Consider the following 24,936-nt stretch of genomic DNA (forward strand, 5'->3'; position numbering starts at 1 on the left):
AAAAAGTTTAGTTTTAGTTTATAATCCCAATCGAGTAATATTCAGATATTTTTCCATCTGGGAAATCCTGAGCGTGACGCCGGTGGAGGCACCACGGCCTACTCTTGCGAATTAACGTGAGGGGATCTCCAAGTGTCCACTATGGGGGGGATAGCATTGCTGCGTGCGGTAGCATCAGTCACTATCCTTAAACAACAACACAACAACCGCCATTCGCCACTAAGTGGCGGTAACGTCAGCACGACGCTTGTGCCAGGCCATGTGCACGTTGAGGCCACGTGAAGTGTCGAACGCCCGCTGGCAGGAGGTCACGGAGCAGACCCAGGTGCCACAGGTCGACTGACTGAGATGACTGAGATGACTGGCTGATGCACCACCTGTGCCCCTTACTGTGCCAACTTGCTGTGCTTTAGCCACCCGGCACTCCGCTCATTGTTGTGAGCGTCGCTCCTCCGCCCTCCGTTGTTGTTGGAGGGCGACTGCCTCAAAACTGCCCAGTAGCGTCCTTCACGAGCCTCCTCCACAGAGGCTGATCTTGACACCGCTGGTACCAGTCATCGGCAAGTCCACTCTGCTCCACATCCTCCTGTACCAGATCACTCCATCTCTTCTCTAGCCCGTGCCGCACCCGTTTAGCCCCCTTGATCCGGCCGAACAAGAGCTGTTTCGGCATGCGGTGGCTGGGCATCGAGCTACATGACGCAGCCAAAGCAGCCTTGCCTGCCGGAGCTCACCAATGGGACGTTGTCCAGATCTTTCAAGGATATGTGAGCTCCTTACACAATCCAGCCTGATTAAACCCAGGATGAATCGTAGGCAGGCGAGCCTAAATATTTCTAACCGGCGAAGATGTTCCATTACAGGGGTCCACATTTAGCAAGTGTAGAGAAGGGAGGGAATGACTGTCGCCGAGAAAACCTGAAGCTTCGTGTGGAGCGACAGACCAGGTAGCTTAAACATAGTGTTACGTAATCGATGAAAAGATAATACTGCTCGACTTATTCGGAGTGAGACCTCTGCTGTCAAACCAGAGCCGGTCATGAGCACACTGCCCAGGTATGGGAAACTCTCCATTCTGAATGGCTCCGACTCCTGGCCACGTAGTTTTAACCGGGCCTGTTCACCATCATGAAGGTCCTTAATGATCGTGAGCAGTGGGTCAGGGACTCCGAAAGCATGAAAAACAACCCCGAGCCCAGGCCTACTGATGGTATCATAGGCCTTGACCAGGTCAATAAACTCTACATCTCTGCTGTAGCAGACGGACAGAAAATGTGGCATCTGTGCAGGACCGCCCTTTCCTGAAACCACATTGGGGCTCCGCAAGCCTCTCCTCAGCGTGCCTGGCAAGCTATGTTGAATAATCCTTGCCAGGACCTTTCCCGGCACACTGAGGCGTGAGATGCCCCTGTAGTTGTTACAGTCAGTGCGGTCCCCTTTCTTAAACGGGGACCACCAGGGCATCCTTCCAATCTTGCGGAACCCATACAGTGGTCCAGACTGTTGGTATGTGATGTAGAGCAGTCTGTGCACAAACGCCAACCTCCCTCAGCATTTCGCTTGGGAGATCATCTCTGCCCGCTGCCTTTCCTGGTCTCAGACTCCGGATCGCCTTCAGTACTTCCTCAACAGATGGCACCTCAGCCAGCCACTCACAGGGGGTGACTTCTTCCAATATTTGAGGCACCGCAGCCTCAGCAGGGTCATCCTCACTTTTTCCCACAATGTTTTCCAGGCTGAGGGATTTCCCCTCCCCCAGAACCTCACAAAAATGCTCAAAAAATCTGCAAACCATTCTTTCCCCTAATGATGGTAATAGGTGTGGCGCTGCAGGTTACTTTTTGATGGAACTAAAGTGCGATTTGTGATCACGGGCCATTGAGGCAAACTCCATCTCCTCAGCAACCCGCGACCACCAACCATCCTTGTAGCGCCTCACGGCTCTCCGAACCTCCGAGCGAAGGCTGTGGTAAGCCTCCTCATTCTCTGACGTAAATGCTGTTGGCAATCAGAGTGGACCTGTCGCTTTTTCTCTGCCAGCCTGAACACCTCCTCTGTCAGCCAGGGTCTCTGAGGAGGTCTGGACCATGTACCCAAAGCATCCATTGCAGCTGCATGAGCCACAGTCCTAAACCTTGCCCATTTGCCCTCGACATCAGGAGTGGGGGACGATGCCAACCGCAGCCGCAAGCGATGATTACATTCTTGCTTGCAACTTTCATCAGCTAGCTGAGGCCATGCCACTATGGGTTTGAATGGGGTCCTGGTTGTACACCCACCACCGGAGTGGAAGAATGGCAGGCGTATCTTAGAGATGACAAGTGGATGGTCAGTGGGCAGATCAGCTCCACGGTAGGTCCTGGTGTCAAGGACATGGGCCCGCATCCGCTGTTCCGTTACTATGTTGTCCAGCAGATGTTCTTGCTTGGACCTGGCATGCATCCATGATGTTGTGTGGATGCGCCGATACCGGAACAGCATGTTGGTAATTAAAAGCCCATGGGCTGCACAAAAATCAAGCAGGCTCCTACCGTTATTATTGAGCTGATCTGACCCATGTCTTCCAATCACTCCAAACCAGATGCTAGCATCATGACCAACTCAGGCATTGAAGTCACCAACAAGATGACTCTGTCCCGAGGGGCCACTTTAGCCAGCACCTGTGATAGGGGGTCATAGAAGGCATCTGACTCATCGACCTTACCTGCATTCCTCCACGGATGTTTGTCTTCAGTGGGGGCATAAGCAACCATGACCACCACTCCTCGCCTCTGGTTGATGGGAAGGCGAGTCCAAAGTAGCCTGGGGCTTACAGCTTCCCACACCTCACCGCCACGCTCCCACGGCCCCTTAATTTCTTGGTTCAGAAGAGCCACTCCCTGTTGTCTCCTGCTCTGAGAAGAGGACTGTCCACACCTCATGGCGGTCCACCGGACCTCCTGAATACCAGAGGAGTGGCAGCTTCTCCTCCGCAGTGAGCGTTCGAACATTCCACGTGGCCATCCAGTGGCTTTTTGTTGTTTCTGGAGGAGCCCCATGGGTAAGGATTCAGTCTCCTGGCTCCGCCAAAAGGGGTTTGACCAGGAGACATCATAGACGCCTGTACCCCCCGGGGCCTCCGGCACAAGCTTAATAAATGTTTTACCTCGTAGTTTAGTGGTAGTAAATTTAAGGTGGAGGGGTTACCAGCCCCTCGCACCTGTCCAGAGCCCCCATTTGGCCGCTTTTGTGGTTACAAACGCCATGAAGGGAAAGGCCAATCTAAATTGGCCCTCTCCCCACGGCACTGCCCACCACAACGTTGCCATCCGGCACCATGAGGAAGTAGACTGTTGTTTTTTCTGGACCCTATTCTTAAAACACACACAAACGAATGCGGTATTAACCAGGGCGGCCCGCCGGGAGCCGAACCGCGAGCCTCCGAGCGGGCGAATAGTGCCACCGCAGGGCCATTGTGGGTAAAAAGTAAACATGAGCTGAACTCCTGCCCTGTCTCCACGCGAACGTAAAACATTTCCTTCATTGAGTCCACGGAAAAATCGGCCGAGCAGACCAATTTGATCTGGAAGCATTATTTCGAGCGAACGAACCCTCGACCGGCTTCGAACCTACAAGCCTGCTGATGAGAGCCAGAATGTCGAAGCCGGTCCGAGAATTTGCTCAGACACAAAAAAATGCTGCTGGATATTGGTGTGGAAAACCCATGGGCTAATTGACAAAAATAAATAAATATATATTTAAAAATCTATTTGTGTACTGCCCCTCTCCTGTCTACCTGGCAGTGTAAATCTATAACGCCTGGTATACACTGATGATCTCAAACCTGAGTAACTAACTAGGCTTCACCTAGCTTAGCTTCTGAGATCTGAACAAAATCAAACGTTTGGCTTTGCCGGCCACATGATGCTGGGGTGGTGGTATTGGTGGTGCTGCCGGCCTTCACAGGTGCTACTCACTAACAAGCACTTTCCCCAACAATCTGACTATACGGGGAATCTTTGTCTCTGACGGTAGTGGTGTGGCCAGCCTCCTCTATCTCAACCCGAGTGATGTACACCACATCACGCATTAAAACAAGAAGGCATTTTTAGTCTGAGTCAACCTAGGGGAGGGCTGGAGCCAATTTAACCACAAGCGGGAGTCAGCAGCGATCACACGGATCGTGAGACCACCAATCTAAATCTGGATTTGTATAATCACGCTGTATATAAGAGACGAAGATCCCCAAGTTAAGCTTCATGGACTGTAAGGGCAAGTGCTGTCAGCGAGCAGCACCTATGAAGGCCGATATGGAACACGAGTGGGTGGGTGGCTGGTACCACGCCCGGCCACCTTTGTTTTCCCCAGTCCTGGGCCTCCCCTAGGTCGACTCCGCCTCGAATGAGTACCCAGGGGTGCGATGTGTAAACATCGGAGACAAAGGCGGCCGGGCGTGGTGCTGGCTGTTAAGGAAGTCACCCCCTCGTACGCCGTTCCGGCCTTCGTAGGTGCTCGCTAAAAAGGGGGGGGCGAGGTGGGGGGGGGGGGGCCAGCGCCACAGCCCGGCCGCCTTTGTCTCTCACCTTGTGCGGGCAAGGTTTCAAACTCGCGCTCCGCCAAAACCCGCCGAGGCCCTCCGAAATCCCCGGGGTCGCGTTCAAGCGTCAAAATAAAAGGGCACGGGAGATTATTGAATAAAGCGCGGGTTTAAGAGAGGAAAATAAATAGACAAACAAGCCCGCGATACAAAGGGCACGGGGAGCGAGATGAAAGGGGCACCGCCGACCGCCTCGCCGCCATCACCACCGCCGCCGACCACCACAAGGCCCCGTGGCCTTAGCAGGGAGCTACCTAGGACCCCCCGCCACGACTAAAGGGGGGTCACTTTAAAAGGATCCCTTTGACTTCAGTTGACAGAGGGGAGGTGGAGTGGGAGGCGGTGGATGGGGGGGGGGGTAACGGGGGTTACGGTGGGGTGGGTGAGGGGGTGGTGGTGGACGGGAGGTTGGAGGGACACCGAGAGATGGGAGAGCGGGGGGCTGACAGGCTGGCCGGCCGGCCGGGGCGAGTGACGCGTGACCCCGCGGCCTCTGGGTGGGTGGAATAACGCAGCTGCCAGCCTCTAACAATGGCACGGGACGGGGGACGAACGCACGCACACACGCACAAAACCCACCACACACGCACAAAACCCACCACACACACACAAAACCCACCACACACGCACAAAACCCACCACAGACGCACAAAACCCACCACACACGCACAAAACCCACCACACACGCACAAAACCCACCACACACGCACAAAACCCACCACACGCGCACAAAACCCACCACACACGCACAAAACCCACCACACACGCACAAAACCCACCACACACAAACCCATTGACGAGGCAAAGGAGCAGCCCTGCAACTTGCTCGCTCACGGGCACCCCCCCCCCCCACCGCAGAGAGGTGAGATTACCCACGCTTTACCCCACCCCCATTCGGGTTGGGGGGGGCGGGGGCAAGTGCTGTGATTGAGCAGTACCGATTACGGCCGGCACGGCACACCAAGGGGTGGGTTTGTGCCAGCACCAGTATCGACGTTTCCACAGCGCACCGGGTGCTCTACTTATTTGACGACGAGGCTCAGGACCGGTTCAGGTCATCGTCACCGGTGTCGGCCGGCAGCGGGAATCCAACTCGGGCCGACGGGGTCGGAGCGCGGCGTGCTAACCGCTCTGCCACCGCTCCCCCACACTATACCTCACTAGCTCATTTTAACATTTTTTTTTTAATTTCACCAGCTAAGATCCACTGAGCTGTATAGCTCTATTTCAGAAGCGACCTGGCCAATCACAATCGATAGCTCAACGAAGTGGCATCATCATCGTCACGGTGGAAACTTACAGCAGCCAAATAACTCGCCTGACGTCGATTCTCAATGCGGAGGGGAAAAACCGGAGGACCCGGAGAAAAATCCACGACACCACAGGGAGGGAGGGAGGGAGAGAGAGACACGCAAACTCCTAATATACAGCAGCAGGGGCGGAGCCAGGATTTTCAGCCCGGGGTGACATTCAACAAATTTTAATTTCAAGAATGATTAGAGAGTCAGGCTTGTTGAACTAGTAGACGCCACCGGTTGGCGACACACTCTGACAACGCAGTTGCACGGAGTCCGCCAGACCGAGTGTCGTACAATTATACGCAGAATGTTTCAGATTTTAGATTTTTTTTATTTTTTTTTGTCGGGGGTGACAATTGTCTACCCTGTCATCCCCCTGGCTCCGCCCCTGTACAGCAGGCGTCGGGGTCAGGATCGAACCCACGCCCTCCTGCATACCAGGCGAGGGAGCTAACATCTCGCATTAACAGAGTGTCAGGGCAAATGCTGTTAGCGGGCACCTATGAAGGCCGATACGGAAGTGGGGGTGGCCAGCACCACACCCGGCCGCCTTTGTCTCCCCAGTGGCGATGTTCACACATCGCACCAGGCACTCATTTGAGGACCAGTTCAGATAACCGTCACCGGTGTTGGCCGTGAGCGGCGGGGTTCGTAGTAGAATCGTGCACACAGACTCTGTGTACACTACATACCTGAACACGCACTACGTACACACACACACTACGTACACACACTACGTGTACACACACACTACGTACACACACACTACGTACACACACTACGTGTACACACACACACTACGTACACACACACACTACGTACACACACTACGTGTACACACACACACTACGTGTACACATACACACACTACGTACACACACTACGTACGCACACACACTACGTGTACACACACACTACGTACACACACACACACAACGTACAGTGAGGGAAAAAAGTAATTGATCCCCTGCTGATTTTGTACGTTTGCCCACTGACAAAAAAATGGTCAGTCTATCATTTTAATGGTAGGTTTATTTGAACAGTGAGAGACAGAATACCAACAACAAAAATCCAGAAAAACGCATGTCAAAAATGTTATAAATTGATTTGCATTTTAATGAGGGAAATAAGTATTTGACCCCCTTTCTGGCTCCCAGGTGTCTTTTATACAAGTAACGAGCTGAGATTAGGAGCACAATCTTAAATGGAGTGCTCCTAATCTCAGCTTGTTACCTGTATAAAAGACACCTGTCCACGGAAGCAATCAATCAGATTCCAAACTCTCCACCAAGGCCAAGACCAAAGAGCTCTCCAAGGATGTCAGGGACAAGATTGTAGACCTACACAAGGCTGGAATGGGCTACAAGACCATTGCCAAGCAGCTTGGTGATAAGGTGACAACAGTTGGTGCGATTATTCGCAAATGGAAGAAACACAAAATAACTGTCAATCTCCCTCGGCCTGGGGGCTCCATGCAAGATATCACCTCGTGGAGTTGCAATGATCATGAGAACGGTGAGGAATCAGCCCAGAACTACACGGGAGGATTTTGTCAATGATCTCAAGGCAGCTGGGACCAGAGTCACCAAGAAAACAATTGGTAACACACTACGCCGTGAAGGACTGAAATCTTGCAGCGCCCGCAAAGTCCCCCTACTCAAGAAAGCACATATACATGCCTGTCTGAAGTTTGTCAATGAACATCTGAATGATTCAGAGGACAACTGGGTGAAAGTGTTGTGGTCAGATGAGACCAAAATGGAGCTCTTTGGCATCAACTCAACTCGCTGAGTTTGGAGGAGGAGGAATGCTGCCTATGACCCCAAGAACACCATCCCCACCGTCAAACATGGAGGTGGAAACATTATGCTTTGGGGGTGTTTTCTGCTAAGGGGACAGGACAACTTCACCGCATCAAAGGGACGGTGGACGGGGCCATGTACCATCAAATCTTGGGTGAGAACCTCCTTCCCTCAGCCAGGGCATTGAAAATGGGTCGTGGAAGGGTATTCCAGCATGACAATAACCCAAAACACGGCCAAGGCAACAAAGGAGTGGCTCAAGAAGAAGCACATTAAGGTCCTGGAGTGGCCTAGCCAGTCTCCAGACCTTAATCCCATAGAAAATCTGTGGAGGGAGCTGAAGGTTCGAGTTGCCAAACGTCAGCCTCGAAACCTTAATAACTTGGAGAAGATCTGCAAAGAGGAGTGGGACAAAATCCCTCCTGAGATGTGTGCAAACCTGGTGGCCAACTACAAGAAACGTCTGACCTTTGTGATTGCCAACAAGGGTTTTGCCACCAAGTACTAAGTCATGTTTTGCAGAGGGGTCAAATACTTATTTCCCTCATTAAAATGCAAATCAATTTATAACATTTTAGACATGCGTTTTTCAGGATTTGTTTTGTTGTTATTCTGTCTCTCACTGTTCAAATAAACCTACCATTAAAATTATAGACTGATCATTTCTTTGTCAGTGGGCAAACGTACAAAATCAGAGGGGATCAAATACTTTTTTCCCTCACTGTACACACACACTATGTGCACACACTACGTACACACACACACACTATGTACCTAAACACACACTACGTACACACACACTACGTACACACACACTACATGTACACACACTACGTACACATATACACACTACATACACACACACACTACGTACACACACACACTATGTACCTAAACACACACTATGTACCTAAACACACACTACGTACACACACACACTACGTACACACACACTACGTACACACCGGTATTTGTGTTGGTGGTCTACCCAATCAGCATATCTTCATAACCTTCACCCCAACCCCGACTCAAACCCTAACAGATCGCTGGCACATCACCAATGAGAAGACTACTGGCCATTATCAAGCTCATTGAGCCAGACCAAGGGACCTTAACGATACCAGACACTCAATGAGCCAGACCAAGGGACCTTAACAATACCAGACACTCAATGAGCCAGACCAAGACTCCGTCACGATGTCCGCAAGGTAACAAGAGCTCCCTTACACACAACCCCCGACTCAGACCCCCAGGCTCAGACCCCAGACTCAAGACCCCCAGACTCAGACCCCCAGGCTCAGACCCCCAGGCTCAGACCCCCAGGCTCAGACCCCCAGGCTCAGACCCCCAGGCTCAGATCCCCAGACTCAGACCCCCAGGCTCAGATCCCCAGACTCAGACCCCCAGACGACTCAGACCCCCAGACGACTCAGACCGTGGCACAACAAAACAAGACGCCGTGGAAGCCGGAAACTCGTCCGAGTTTCAAATTCAACTCGCCGAAACTCACAGAGCCAGACCACGGACGGCACCGTCAGGACCACCCCGCGCCCAGATCGGAGCTCGCCGAGCCAGAGCAAGAGGCAGCAGCCGCCGGCTCGCTCACCTTGCCGCTCGCCCTGCTCGTCTGAGTTTCGGCCTCCATGCTGCCGCCCCCGCCGCCGCCTCCTCCGCAATCTCCTCCGTCACCGCCACCTTCATCTCCGTCGCCTCCTGCTCCTCCTCCTGCCGTCGCCGTCGCGCCGCGGCCGCCGCCGGCGGCGGCGCCGACGGCGGCGGCCGTCGCCGTCGCGCCGACCCCGGCTCCCTGGGCGGCCTCCCGCAGCGCGTGGGCCCCGGCGAGCGCGACGGCGCGCGGCCCGGCGGGCGAGGCGGCGGCCGCGGGCGGCGAGGCCGCGCCGTCGGCGAGGGCGGCGGCAGCGACGGGCGCCGAGGGCGCGGCCTGCGAGGAGGCCGTGGCGGTGGCCGTGGCGCGTGGGGACGTGGAGTCGTCCGAGTCGCGGCAGTACAGCACCCCGCTGTGCGACACGTGGATGCTCGGGGCGCAACCCATGGCACCATGGACTCACCCGCACCTCGTCCTCCTCCTCCTCCTCGTCCTCCGTCTCCTGCACCACTACCGGCTGCACCTCTACCGGCTAGCCCACCACCACCACCAGTGCCCTCCTCCTACTCGTCACCTCTTCACCACCGTCGTCCGCTTTGTCGTCTTTGTGTTGCTCCCCTCTCCTCTTCTCCTCCTCCTCCTCTCCTCCTTTCTTCTTCTTATTCTTCCTCCTCCTCCTCTAATTTGTTCCGCTCCTTTCTCCGCCCTTCCTCCTCCACGTCGGCCTCCCTCCTCGTCTGCTGCCGCTCCTCGCCCCGCGGGGGCTCGGTCCACGGGCCCCGGACGGACACTACGGCCGGCGGTCACCTCTAGCCCCCTGGGGAAAGGATGACGACACCAAGCGACGACGGCGGCGACGACGACCAACGACACCGACGACGACGACGAAGCCGTCGCCGGTCTTCTCACCCCGGCAACGGCGCCGGCACTCGCACCAGAGGTGGCACCGGCGCGGACACGTGCAGTGGCGCCCGGCGCCAACACCGACGTGGGCGCGGCGGCGCGGCCACCAACGCCGGCACGGCGCGATGACGGCCCAGGCGTTGACCCCCGACGACGATGACGGCCGTGCCGCTGACACCACCGATGCCGACGTCACCGGCCGTGAACTTTGTCCGCGAATTTAATGTTTTTTTTTTTTAACCACCGTCCGGTCGCGACAGCCGCCAGCCGCTCGCCGCCCTCTTCGCCGACGACACAGAGCGGTGGCGGCGGCGAGGGAGACGCGGTGGGGGGTTGGGGGGGGCGGGAGAGGGGGCGGGGGGGGGGGTGGCCGGTCGGCGGCGGACGTCGTGCGACCGAGACGGCGGAGCAAGTAGGACGAGCCGCAGCGTCCGTTGCTGCCGCTGGTGCTGCTGGTGTGGCACCGGTGGTGGCGGGAGACAAAGGCGGCCGGGGCGTGGTGCTGGCCACCACCGTTCCCTCGTGTGCCACAGTGCCGGCCTTGGCAGGTGCTGCTCGCCAACAGCACTTGTCCCAACAGTCTGTTACAGGCTATACGGGGGGTGCGGGGAAGATCTTTGCCTTTGGTGTGAGTGGTGGTATTCTTGCCGCTGCTGCTGTCGATACTGCTGCTGCTGCTGCTCCTGCTGGTGCAGTTGCTCCTGTTGATGCTGATTACTGCTGTTGACGCCGATACTGCTGTTGAAGTGTGGATATTCAAGGCTGCCCTCTCTCCGTCTCGAAATCTCTTCTTGTCGGGAAGGTCTTTCCTAACAAAAAAAACCCAACTGTTTCCGGCGGCGGGGTTTCAGCGACGACGTACAGCTGACCGGGTCACGGGGAACGCCTCGACACACCGGGCGGTCCGGGCGCAACCGGCTCCGATGCAATCTTCACGGCGGGCGATTTGATCTGTGCGACGGTGAATGAATCCGAATCAAAGGCCGTGCGTCGGTGGCTCAGCTCCAGAGCAGAGCCGGCGGTCGTCCAAAGTGGATCGGCACGTCGAGATTAAACTTCCAGTTTGAGTCCAGGTACGGGTCACTCACAGGCCAGGTGATGCACGCAGGCCAGGTGATGCACACAGGCCACGTGATGTCACTGGCCACGTGATGTACACAGGCCACGTGATGTCACTGGCCACGTGATGTACACAGGCCACGTGATGTCACTGGCCACGTGATGTACACAGGCCACGTGATGCACGCAGGCCACGTGATGCACACAGGCCACGTGATGTACACAGGCCAGGTGATGCACAGAGGCCAGGTGATGCACGCAGGCCAGGTGATGTCACAGGCCAGGTGATGTACACAGGTCAGGTGATGCACACAGACCACGTGATGTCACAGGCCAGGTGATGCACACAGGCCAGGTGATGCACACAGACCCCGTGATGCACACAGGCCAGGTGATGTCACAGGCCAGGTGATGCACACAGGCCAGGTGATGCACACAGGCCAGGTGATGTACAAAGGTCACGTGATGCACACAGGCCAGGTGATGTCACAGGCCAGGTGATGTACACAGGCCACGTGATGTCACAGGCCAGGTGATGCACACAGGCCAGGTGATGCACACAGGCCAGGTGATGCACACAGGCCAGGTGATGCACACAGGCCACGTGATGTACACAGGCCAGGTGATGCACGCAGGCCACGTGATGCACACAGACCACGTGATGTCACAGGCCAGGTGATGCACACAGGCCAGGTGATGCCCACAGGTCAGGTGATGTACACAGGTCAGGTGATGCACACAGGCCAGGTGATGCACACAGGCCACGTGATGTCACAGGCCACGTGATGTCACAGGCCAGGTGATGTACACAGGCCACGTGATGTCACAGGCCAGGTGATGCACGCAGGCCAGGTGATGCACGCAGGGCCACGTGATGCACACAGGGCCACGTGATGCACACAGGCCACGTGATATTCAATCCCCGCGATTCACTCCCGCGCCGATTAACTCCCGAGCCCAATCCGACCGATTCCCTCCCGTCACGAATCCACAAAGATCCGACCTCACATCCCGGGCCATTCGATGCTCCCTGAAGACGGCCGCTTCGATCTTGCTTCCACCCAGGCGACCTGGGCGCGCATCGACCCCCGTTAATCCCGATCCCGGTTCGGGCACAGACGCCGGCGATTCGGTCTCAAGGCAAGTGGACTCAATTCGAGCCACCTTTTGCATGCGACGTCGATCCAGGAAATGCAAATTCAATTCAGATCCGGTGGATTTTGCCTCCAAAGCGTATCTCTTTCTTCGCCTACCCACACACAAACACACACACAGCCACCCCGGTTCAAGGGATCCGATCCCAGTTGATGGGCGAGTGTTTTTGTTGTTGTTGTAAGGGGGTTCGATCCTTTCGAATATGGGGACCTCCGAGCGCGTGGGTATTCCAAGCGAGAATCAAGCCGCTCAACATTCCCCTCGCCTCCACGAAGTTCAATAATCCACAGACATTCCGCGGGTTCTCTGCGAGCAGGGCGACAGCGATTCCCACGTCCGGGGATCGAGAAAGGGGAGATAGTTATTAAAGAGATAGTTATTAAAGAGATGGTTATTAAAGAGGTGGTTATTAAAGAGATGGTTATTTATAGGCCGTTCTTAGGGGCCGCCTTGGTCGAATGTCGGATAAACCACCCGGGGACGCGACATCACACAAACCGCCTGCGCGTTGAGACTTTCACCCGCAGGCCTGCAGATGGTGGTGGTGGTGGTGATGGTGCAGATGGTGGTGATGGTTGTGGTGGTGCAGATGGTGGTGGTGATGGTGCAGATGGTGGTGGTGATGGTGGTGGTGCTGATGGTGGTGCAGATGGTGCTGATAGTGGTGCAGATGGTGGTGATGGTGCTGATGGTGGTGATGGTGCTGATGGTGGTGGTGCAGATGGTGGTGGTGCTGATGGTGGTGCAGATGGTGCTGATGGTGGTGGTGATGCTGATGATGGTTGGCGATGGTGGTGTTGATGGTGGTGCTGATGATGGTGATGCTGATGATGGTGTTGGTGGTGGTGCTGATCGTGGTGCTGATGGTGGTGCAGATGGTGGTTCTGATGGTAGTGGTGATGGTGCTGATGGTGGTGCAGATGGTGCTGATGGTGGTGGTGCTGATGGTGGTGCAGATGGTGCTGATGGTGGTGGTGATGCTGATGATGGTAGCGATGGTGATGTTGATGGTGGTGCTGATGGTGATGCTGATGATGGTGTTGATGGTGGTGGTGCTGATCGTGGTGCTGATGGTGGTGGTGTTGATGGTGGTGCTGATGGTGGTGTTGATGGTGGTACTGATGGTGGTGCTGATGATGGTGGTGATGATGGTGCTGATGGTGGTGGTGCTGATGGTGGTGTTGATGGTGGTGCTGATGGTGGTGGTGCTGATGGTGGTGCTGATGGTGGTGGTGGTGATGGTGGTGCTGATGGTGATACTGATGATGGTGGTGTTGATGGTGGTGCTGATGATGATGGTGATACTGATGATGGTGGTGTTGATGGTGATACTGATGATGATGGTGTTGATGGTGGTGTTGATGGTGGTGCTGCTGATGGTGGTGTTGATGGTGGTAACACGAAACAGCCGAGTTGGAGCAACCATAATAAAAATCACGGCGCGCGTTTGAAAGAGGTTTTAAAAATAAAGAGGCGGGTTGGATGCTTCAAATGAAACAAATAAATATTGATGGGATGAGGAATGTGATGATGATGATGACGATTGGGCAATGACGATAGGATGACGACGAGGACGACGCTTATCAGAGACGAACGATGACAACAGCCTTGCCTGGTGAAGAGGTTGTCCTTATAAAGACGGCAGCAGCCGCGACAGACGGCTTAGTGAAGAGGAACAGTTGCTCGCAAACACGGGACCAACACCATCATCACCATCATCACCACCACCATCATCATCACCAGCACCACTGCATGGATGGCTACGGACGGCACCACCATCATCATCATCATCGCCGCCGCCACCACGATGATGATGATGTAGATACTGTGGCAATTGATGCGATGAAGTATTCAACGAAGAGGAATGATTGACGATTTAAATGTTTTTCGATTTATTTATTTCCCTCCCCCCCCCACCACCACCCCCTGTTGCAGTTTATAACGCTGAGCTTAGAATGCTGATGATCACGAATCGGTGGGTGGCGGCGGCGGCGGCGATGATGATGCTGGTGACGACGATGATGATGATGGTAATTTTTGAATTATATAAACTGCACAAAAAAAACGTACCGACTAAAAGCGATAAACACAGCGAATTATTTTTTGGTGTGTTTCTTTTAACCACAACCCAGCTAATGAAACCAAATGCAGTCGGAGCAGAAATTAACGCGCCAACAGCTGATGCTGTGACCGATGACTCTGGCGACGACGTAGCTTGCTGCTGCTACTGCTGCTGCTATTGAATCACGGACTGTAACAACAACAGCAAGCGCTGTTTCGCGAGCACCTATTAAGGCTACAACGCCGAACGTGACGGCAACAAACAGCAGCAGCGGAAATGTTACGCGCGCATCGCTGCGTGATATATTAACCAGCGGATCGCGATGATGATGGTGGTGGTGGGGTTGGTGGTAACGACCGTTATGATGGTGATTTTTTTTGTTTTTAAATGATGGCACACCGTGTCCTTACACGCTGGACTAACACTCACTGCGCAACCAAGGAGGGTGATGGGTGGTGATGGGACGGGGTGGGGGGGGTTGGGGCGACATCCCGGTTGGCTGCCGAGTGATGATGATACGAGACAGGCGCCGAATCCGCAACTCGCTGCACATCCCCCCCGCCCCCCCCTCCATCCTCCCCCTGCCCCCCCTCCATCCCTCGCGCTCCTCCCCCCCTCCATCCTCCCCCCGCCCCCCCTCCATCCTCCCCCTGCCCCCCCCTCAATCCCCCCTGCCCCCCCTCCATCCTCCCCCTGCCCCCCTCCATCCCCCCCTGCCCCCCCCCTCCATCCTCCCCTGCCCCCCTCCATCCCCCCCTGCCCCCCCCTCCATCCTCCCCCTGCCCCCCCCTCCATCCTCCCCCCTGCATCCCCCCCTGCCCCCCCCTCCATCCCTCCCACTCCACCCCCCCCGTGCTCCATCCTCCCCCCCTGCTCCATCCTCCCCCCCTGCTCCATCTTCCCCCCCCCTTCCATCTCCTCTCTCTCCACATGCGCAGTGGGGGTGGTGATGGTGCTGTGGTGGTGATGGTGCTGTGGTGGTGATGGTGCTGTGGTGATGATGGTGCTGTGGTGATGATGGTGCTGTGGTGGTGATGGTGCTGTGGTGGTGATGGTGCTGTGGTGGTGATGGTGCTGTGGTGATGATGGATGGGGGAGCGGTCGCGTAGTAGCCGGGGTCGCGCTGCGAACCTGGCGACCCGAGTTCGATTCCCGCTCGCGGCCACCAACACCCAGTGGCGGTTATCTGAACCGGTCCTGGGCCTCCCCCCCCGCCCCTAGGTCGACTCAGCCTCAAATGAGCACCTGGTGCGGTGTGTAACAAAGACATCGCCACTGGAGAGACAAAGGCGGCCGGGCGTGGTGGCTGGCCACCCAAACCCCCGTCGCGTGCCGTGCCGGCCTTCATAGGGTGCTGCTCGCTAACAGCAGCACTTGCCCCGACAAGTCTGTTACAGGCTACACGGGGGATCTTTGTCTTTGGTGCAAGGCTTCAAGCAAAGCTAGCACAAGCGTGAGCAATCACCCGCGCCCCCACAAGTATCTCAAGATTTACCGAGGTCATGATAATGGATTCATGATTTAAAGGAGAGAGAAAAAAACTGCAGCGCCAAATGTCTCAAAATTAAAAAGCTCAATATTGAAGATCATTGACGTGACGGCGGATTGCTCCGTCTCATCGCAATCTTGTCGGAATCTGCCTTCTCTTATTTCTAACACTGTACTGTACTGTACAACATCTCCATCTCATGTCAACATCTCTCTCATCCCACTGCATCTCCATGTCATGTCAACATCTCTCTCATCCCATTGCATCTCCATCTCATGTCAACATCTCTCTCATCCCACTGCATCTCCATGTCATGTCAACATCTCTCTCATCCCACTGCATCTCCATCTCATGTCAACATCTCTCTCATCCCACCGCATCTCCATCTCATGTCAACATCTCTCTCATCCCACTGCATCTCCATCTCATGTCAACATCTCTCTCATCCCACTGCATCTCCATCTCATGTCAACATCTCTCTCATCCCACTGCATCTCCATCTCATGTCAACATCTCTCTCATCCCACTGCATCTTCAACTCATGTCAACATCTCTCTCATCCCACTGCATCTCCATGTCATGTCAACATCTCTCTCATCCCACTGCATCTCCATCTCATGTCAACATCTCTCTCTCATCCCACTGCATCTCCATCTCATGTCAACATCTCTCTCTCATCCCACTGCATCTCCATCTCATGTCAACATCTCTCTCATCCCACTGCATCTCCATGTCATGTCAACATCTCTCTCATCCCACTGCATCTCCATCTCATGTCAACATCTCTCTCATCCCACCGCATCTCCATCTCATGTCAACATCTCTCTCATCCCACTGCATCTTCATCTCATGTCAACATCTCTCTCATCCCACTGCATCTCCATCTCATGTCAACATCTCTCTCATCCCACTGCATCTCCATCTCATGTCAACATCTCTCTCATCCCACTGCATCTCCATCTCATGTCAACATCTCTCTCATCCCACTGCATCTCCATCTCATGTCAACATCTCTCTCATCCCACTGCATCTCCATCTCATGTCAACATCTCTCTCATCCCACTGCATCTTCAACTCATGTCAACATCTCTCTCATCCCACTGCATCTCCATCTCATGTCAACATCTCTCTCTCTCATCCTACTGCATCTCGAATGCTTCATCATCTCACTCTCGGGCCGTTTACAATTCCTGCTTTGGATCCTCAAACGGGCAGCACCAGAGACAAAGATCCCCCGTGTAGCCTCAACAGACTGGGGTCAAGTGCCGTCAGCGAGTAGCACCGATGAAGGCCAGCATGGTACACACGACGGGATGAGGTTGGACAGCACCGCGCCCGGCCGCCTTTGTCTCCCACTCGCACCACCGCCAGTACCACCAAACGCAATCACGACTTCACACGGAGCAATCGTATTCGCTCGTTACAATGTTGCTATTGTTATTGCTGTTGTTGTTATAATTACCGTATTCTCTGCTGTTAGACGAAACCCCTTGAACGTGCGCCAACAAAGTTGTAACAAATCTGGTATCACAAAAACAACAAAATAGTCCCCCGTATAGCCTTGACAGACTGTTGGGGCAAGTGCTGCACCCTTATGAAGGCCGTCACGGCCCGCGAGGGGGTGGGTGGCCAGCACCAGGCCCGGCCGCCTTTGTCTCCCCAGTGGCGATGTTTACACACCGCACCCAGGCACTCGTTCGAGGCCGAATCAATGTGCGGCAGCACCACGACACTCACACTTAGCACACGAGGCAATTGTTTCTCCTCCAAATGTGTCCCGCACCAACGAGATTCAGCGCAGACGGCTACGTACAGCACCGAGGGGCAGAGTCGTTCCTTCGAGTACACGGAGAATTTGGGGTGACCGTCCCGGGCCCCGTGCTTGGGGGGGGGGGATGGGTTTGCCACCCAGGCCCCGTGTACGCCAGGCCCTGTCGGAGAGGTAGCGGTGGAGTTAGGGCGAGTCGGAATGTTTGTTTAGACGGGAGGAGGAATCCGATGAGCTGTGAAGCTCTTTGTTCACATACGTCCGGTAGGGGAACGGGGTCAGCGAGGTACAACAGCAACGAGACAACGATAGGTGGTGCAAAGTGGAGAAGAGATAAGCGAGTCACTGGAAACAATTAGAAATAAAGTCTCCCGTGCACGAACAAATTGCACAAGCACATAGTAACATTTCGGTCGATGTTTCAACGCTAAATGCAAGCCTGGGCAAGGCGGCAAAACAACAACAATCCCCAGACCACACCGAGACAACATCACGGATCACCTGGGATATAGGACGTGATGAAGTGTACGTGGTGTTATAGGGCGAGGTGTTATAGGGCATGATGAAGTGTGTGTGGTGTTATAAGGCGTGGTGTTATAGGACGTGATGAAGTGTGTGGTGTTATAGGACGTGATGAAGTGTGTGGTGTTATAGGGTGTGGTGCTATAGGACGTGATGAAGTGTACGTGGTGTTATAGGGCGAGGTGTTATAGGGTGTGATGAAGTGTGTGGTGTTATAGGGCGAGGTGTTACAGGGTGTGATGAAGTGTGTGGTGTTATAGGGTGTGATGAAGTGTGTGGTGTTATAGGGCGTGGTGAAGTGTGTGTGGTGTTATAGGACGTGGTGTTATAGGACGTGATGAAGTGTGTGGTGTTATAGGACGTGATGAAGTGTGTGGTGTTATAGGGCGTGGTGTTATAGGACGTGATGAAGTGTGTGGTGTTATAGGGCGTGGTGTTATAGGACGTGATGAAGTGTGTGGTGTTATAGGGCGTGGTGTTATAGGACGTGATGAAGTGTGTGGTGTTATAGGACGTGATGAAGTGTGTGGTGTTATAGGGCGTGGTGTTATAGGGTGTTATGAAGTGTGTGGTGTTATAGGGCGTGGTGTTATAGGACGTGATGAAGTGTGTGGTGTTATAGGGCGTGGTGTTATAGGACGTGATGAAGTGTGTGGTGTTATAGGACGTGATGAAGTGTGTGGTGTTATAGGACGTGATGAAGTGTGTGGTGTTATAGGACGTGATGAAGTGTGTGGTGTTATAGGACGTGATGAAGTGTGTGGTGTTATAAGACGTGATGAAGTGTGTGGTGTTTTAGGGCAATAATTTGCTCACGTGGGGTGGCTGCATGAGGGAGATGGGAGAGCATTTACGGGGCATGGGTAGTGGGGGGGGTGAATTGATGAGACACTTTGGGTCGGGAGGGGGGGCATTGAAGCAACGAGGGCATTGTGACGTCTTGCCGACCTGTATATATGGCACACTGCGTCCTTTGTAGGGCATTAAGGGGCATTACGGGCTGATTGGGCTCCCCCTCGGTTCAACGTCAACCGAGCGCGCGCTCCAATCACGGCGCGTGCGCGATTTTTGATCTCACTCCCCTCCTCCTCGTGTGCGCGTCATTGCGGGCCCCGCCCATCCGCGAGGAGACCCCGCCCACTCACGCAGAGACTCCCGCCCGCTCGTGCACAGAGGCCCCACCCCCGGCCCACTCACGCATAGGCCCCACGCAGAGGCTCCGCCTACTCGTGCATAGGCCCCCGCCCACCCACGCAGAGGCCCCGCCCACTCGTGCACAGGCTCCCCGAACACCCGCCCCCGCTCGCTAGCGCACAGTTCCCCGCTCACTCACGGCATCGGCCTCACCAACGCAGAGGCTCCGCCTACTCGTGCACAGGCCCCCGCCCACTCACGCAGAGACCCCGCCCACTCGTGCACGGGCCCCCCCGCCGGCCCACTCACGCATCGGCCCCACGCAGAGGCTCCGCCTACTCGTGCACAGGCCCCCGCCCACTCACGCATAGGCCCCCGCCCACTCACGCAGAGGCCCCGCCCAGCTCGTCACGAACGGTTCGATTCCTGCTCACGGCCATCGTCAGTGGCGAACAGCTGGACCGGTTTTTAAGCCGTCACCCCCCCTCACCCCCACGCCTGCCCCCAGCAGGGCGCCTGCTGCGATACTCAAACGTGAATGCTGGGGAGACGAAGGCGGCCGGGAGGGGTCCTGGCACCCACAATCACCTACCCCGGGATGAATCTTGATTCGAAGCTTTCGTTACTGCTGGAATCCATACTCTTTGGTTATTTCGGTGAAGTCGCCTGATGATGGACGCTTGTGTTGCCGCCCGAAACGTCGTGATTTATTTAATTTTATACCCACGTGACTTTACCGAAAGAACCAAAGGGGCCGTCCATAAATGACGTCACGCGATTTTGGACGATTTTTGACCCCCCCCCCTCCATCGTCACACGACGTCACAAAAAGTCAGACCCCCCCCCCTCTAATATGACGTCACAAAGCTCTGGCCTCCCCCCCACCAAAAAAAATAAAACATGCTTTAAATCGCTTTAAACTATTGTCATTGTAGCGCGTATTTAACGTGGCGCTGCACTCTGATGTTGTAGGAGAAAACATTTATTAAAAAATCTATTTAATTAAGTAGAACGCGTTGTTCTACTGACGTCACATTTCTCAAACACTCCCCCCCCCCCATCGTCACACATCGTCACACATGTCTGACCCCCCCCCTAGGTGCGTGACGTCATTTATGGACGGCCCCAAAGAGTATAACCCCGGGATTGTGTGCCTTAATAGGTGCTCGCTAACAGCAGCTGCTCTACCAGATATCCGGCATTTTAGGCTGAATCGACCTAGGGGAGATCCAGGACCGGCTAAGATATTCGTCAACACACAGACACACGTACTGTACATACAAAGGCAAAGATTCCCCCGTGTAGCCTTAACAGACTGTAGGGGCAAGTGCTGTTAGCGAGCAGCACCTATGAAGGCCGGAACGGCACACGAGGGGGTGGGTGGCCAGCACCACGCCCGGCCGCCTTTGTCTCCCCAGCGGCGATGTTAACACACCGCACCAGGTACTCGTTTGAGGCTGAGTCGACCTAGGACCAGTTCAGATCATCGTCACTGGTGTTGGCCGTGAGCGGGAATCGAACCCGTGTCGCCGGGTTCATAGCGCAGCGCGCTAACCGCTACACCACCGCTCCCGTACACTCAGACTCACACACGCGCACATACACACATACACGCACACACACGCGCACACATACACACACGCGCGCACACATACACGCACACTAGCGCGCACGCGCACAAACACACGCGCGCGTGCACGTGTGGGGGCCGTGTCCGTGTGTGACCCCCCGTCCACAAGGTGCACGCGGCTCGCACGTCAATCGCCGGCAGTCCTGCGTCATAGCACACAGTCTGTAACCTTGCAGCCTGTAGCCCCCCCCTTGCAGCCTGTAGCCCCCCCCTAGCAGCCTGTAGCCCCCCCCTGCAGCCTGTAGCCCCCCTTGCAGCCTGTAGCCCCCCTTGCAACCTGTAGCCCCCCCCTTGTAGCCTGTAGCCCCCCCCTTGCAACCTGTAGCCCCCCCTGCAGCCTGTAGCCCCCCCCTTGCAGCCTGTAGCCCCCCTTGCAGCCTGTAGCCCCCCTAGCAGCCTGTAGCCCCCCCCCTAGCAGCCTGTAGCCCCCCTTGCAGCCTGTAGCCCCCCTAGCAGCCTGTAGCCCCCCCTAGCAGCCTGTAGCCCCCCTTGCAGCCTGTAGCCCCCCCTAACAGCCTGTAGCCCCCCTAGCAGCCTGTAGCCCCCCCTAGCAGCCTGTAGCCCCCCTAGCAGCCTGTAGCCCCCCCTAGTAGCCTGTAGCCCCCCTAGCAGCTTGTAGCCCCCCTAGCAGCTTGTAGCCCCCCCTAGCAGCCTGTAGTCCCCCTTGCAGCCTGTAGCCTCCCCCCCCGCAGCCGGTAGCCCCCCCCCCCCTTGCAAGCCCGGAGCAGCCCTACAGCCTGTGGCCGACAGCCTGAGACGCCCGCACTCTCTAAGACTCAGCCTGCTGTCCTATCCATCGGCAGTGTACACCAGCACTCCGTAGTCTGATGAGTATTTTTAACAACAACAACAAATTTCATCACAACCCGTACTCTCTGTAGCACGAATGCAGTGTGCTCTCCAACAATAATTATTGACATTTATAAAAGTACGCTTGAGTTTGTGCCCGTGTAATCGGTGCTGTAACTGAATGGATCCCGCGATCATTACTCACTCTGTGTGCTGATGGAGTCCTCTGAAGAGGTTTTAATATTCTACAAGCTTCGCTTTTTCGTCCCTAAGTTCCTCCACAACCCCCCACCACCACCACCATCTCTCTCTGTATCACAGTGCAAGCAGTCAGTACAGGCACCCGTCACCACGCCGCCTGTGCCAGGCTAGGTGCACGTGAAGAAGGCTCTAAGCTGGCAGGGGGTCGCAGGACAGACCCAGGTGCCATGGGTTGACTGACTGAAGTGACTGGCAGCTGCACCCAGCTGTGCCCCCCTACTGTGCCAACTGGCTGCACTTTATCCGCCCGGCGCTCTCCGCTCGTTGTTGTGAGCGTCGCTTCTCTCTGCCCCCCACCCCACCCGTTGTTGTTGGAAGGCGACTGCCTCCAGCTGCCCGATAGTGTCCTTCATGAGCCTCCACACACACACCTCACTCGCACACACACACACCTCACACACACACACCTCACACACACACACACCTCACTCACACACACACACCTCACACACACACACACCTCACACACACACACCTCACCCGCACACACACACACCTCACACACACACCTCACCCGCACACACACCTCACTCGCACACACACACACCTCACACACACACACACCTCACACACACACACACACCTCACTCACACACACACCTCACCCGCACACACACCTCACTCGCACACACACACACCTCACACACACACCTCACACACACACACCTCACTCACACACACACACACCTCACACACCCCTCACCCGCACACACACACCTCACACACACACCTCACACACACACACACCTCACACACACACACCTCACCCGCACACACACACACCTCACACACACACACACCTCACTCGCACACACACACCTCACACACACATCTCACTCGCACACACACACACACCTCACACACACACACACACCTCACTCGCACACACACACCACACACACACACCTCACTCGCACACACACACACATCACCCACCTCACCTAACCGCACACAATCCTCACATCACACACACAATTCACCCGCACACACCCCAACCACCACACACACACACACCCCACCCACCACACACACACACCTCACACACACACCTCACCCGCACACACACACACCGCACACACACACACCTCACTCGCACACACACACCTCACACACCTCACCCGCACACACACACACCTCACACACACACACACACACCTCACTCGCACACACACACACACATCACCCACCTCACCTAACCACACACAATCCTCACATCACACACACACCTCACCCGCACACACCCCACCCACCACACACACACACACCTCACCCACCACACACACATCATACACATCACACACACACCTTACACCTCACCCACACAACCCTCACACCTCACATCACACACACACCTCACCCACACACCTCACCCGCACACACCCCACCCACCACACACACATCATACACATCACACACACACCCCTCACACCTCACCCAACCACACACACTCCTCACATCACACACACACACACCTCACCAACACCACACACACCTCACCAACACCACATACATCACACACACCTCACCCACCACACACCACACACCTCGCTTCGACTGTGTTTGCGATCCCTGTTCTAAGAGACAATCCCCGTGTTTTTGTAGCTAATGTGCCGTTGCGGGTGTAGTACGCACAGATTCTTAACTTTCCAGGATTTCAAACATTAGTTTTCATTATCAAATTAAATTTTCCTCTTCTTCCAAAAACCACTCTCGTTTCATCATTGCCGATATCCAGATGCGCGTTCAATAATTGCACTCAGTACAACAACAAACCGAGTTATTCGATTGGCTGATGAACTTAAACAGAACAAATATATTTTTATTTTAACAGGGAAGGCCCCACTGAGCTATGTAGCTCGCTTTCTTTTTCAGAAGCGACCTTCCCGCAAATTGATAGCGCAACAAAGTGGCTTATCGTCCTGCGTGGAGATTTACAGCAGCCAAATAACTCGAGACGCGTGGTGGCGATTCTAAAAACGTGGATGGGAAAAACTCGGAAGACCCGGAGAAAAATCCACGCGACCACGGAGAAAGAGAGAGAGACACGCAAACTTTAAATATACAGCAGCAGGCGTCAGGGTCGGGATCGAACCCATGACCCTCCTGTAAACCTGGCGAGGTAGTGAACATCTCTCCACCATGGGCCGGTGAGATGGTAAAGTGTGGGCACTGTCAGGAGTTTCACACAGTGTCGAACCGGAGTGAACATCTCTCCACCCTGGGCGGGTGGGATGGTAATGTGTGGGCACTGTCAGGAGTTTCACCCAGTGGTGTCAAACCGTAGTGAACATCTCTCCAGCTTGGGCCGGTGGGATGGTAAAGTGTGGGCACTGTCAGGAGTTTCACCCAGTGTCGAACCGGAGTGAACATCTCTCCAGCCTGGGCTGGTGAGATGGTAAAGTGTGGGCACTGTCAGGAGTTTCGCCCAGTGGTGTCTCACCGTAGTGAACATCTCTCCACCATGGGCCGGTGAGATGGTAAAGTGTGGGCACTGTCAGGAGTTTCACCCAGTGGTGTCAAACCGTAGTGAACATCTCTCCAGCCTGGGCCGGTGGGATGGTAAAGTGTGGGCACTGTCAGGAGTTTCACCCAGTAGTGTCAAACCGTAGTGAACATCTCTCCACCATGGGCTGGTGGGATGGTAAAGTGTGGGCACTGTCAGGAGTTTCACCCAGTGTCGAACCGGAGTGAACATCTCTCCACCATGGGCCGGTGAGATGGTAAAGTGTGGGCACTGTCAGGAGTTTCACACAGTGGTGTCAAACCGTAGTGAACATCTCTCCACCCTGGGCTGGTGAGATGGTAAAGTGTGGGCACTGTCAGGAGTTTCACACAGTGTCGAACCGGAGTGAACATCTCTCCACCACGGGCTGGTGGGATGG

At 55.2% G+C, this 24,936-nt stretch overlaps 1 protein-coding gene across 4 annotated transcripts in view; it reads right to left on the minus strand.

Annotated features, from left to right (window-relative positions):
* The window catches only part of LOC116954942 (high affinity cAMP-specific and IBMX-insensitive 3',5'-cyclic phosphodiesterase 8B-like), an 80,552-nt gene that overhangs the window by 46,978 nt on the left and 8,638 nt on the right, over window positions 1-24,936 (minus strand). The window contains exons 1-3 of one of the 4 annotated variants that reach the window (XM_076052726.1): window positions 14,012-14,930; window positions 12,248-12,493; window positions 9,283-10,994 (exon numbers count right to left, since the gene is read on the minus strand). The exons of 1 other annotated variant lie outside the window; for it this stretch is intronic. In XM_076052726.1, the coding sequence (XP_075908841.1) occupies window positions 9,283-9,729 (447 nt within the window). In that variant the 5' untranslated portion in view covers window positions 9,730-10,994; window positions 12,248-12,493; window positions 14,012-14,930. Of the gene's footprint in view, window positions 1-9,282; window positions 11,870-12,247; window positions 12,494-14,011; window positions 14,931-24,936 lie in introns of those variants that run through there. 2 more of the 4 variants (XM_076052725.1, XM_076052727.1) reach the window with 2 other exon arrangements.

The sequence above is a fragment of the Petromyzon marinus genome, chromosome 57 (genome assembly GCF_048934315.1).
Source record: "Petromyzon marinus isolate PM22_M1 ecotype Great Lakes invasive population chromosome 57, UKy_Petmar_22M1.pri1.0, whole genome shotgun sequence".
NCBI lineage: Eukaryota > Metazoa > Chordata > Hyperoartia > Petromyzontiformes > Petromyzontidae > Petromyzon > Petromyzon marinus.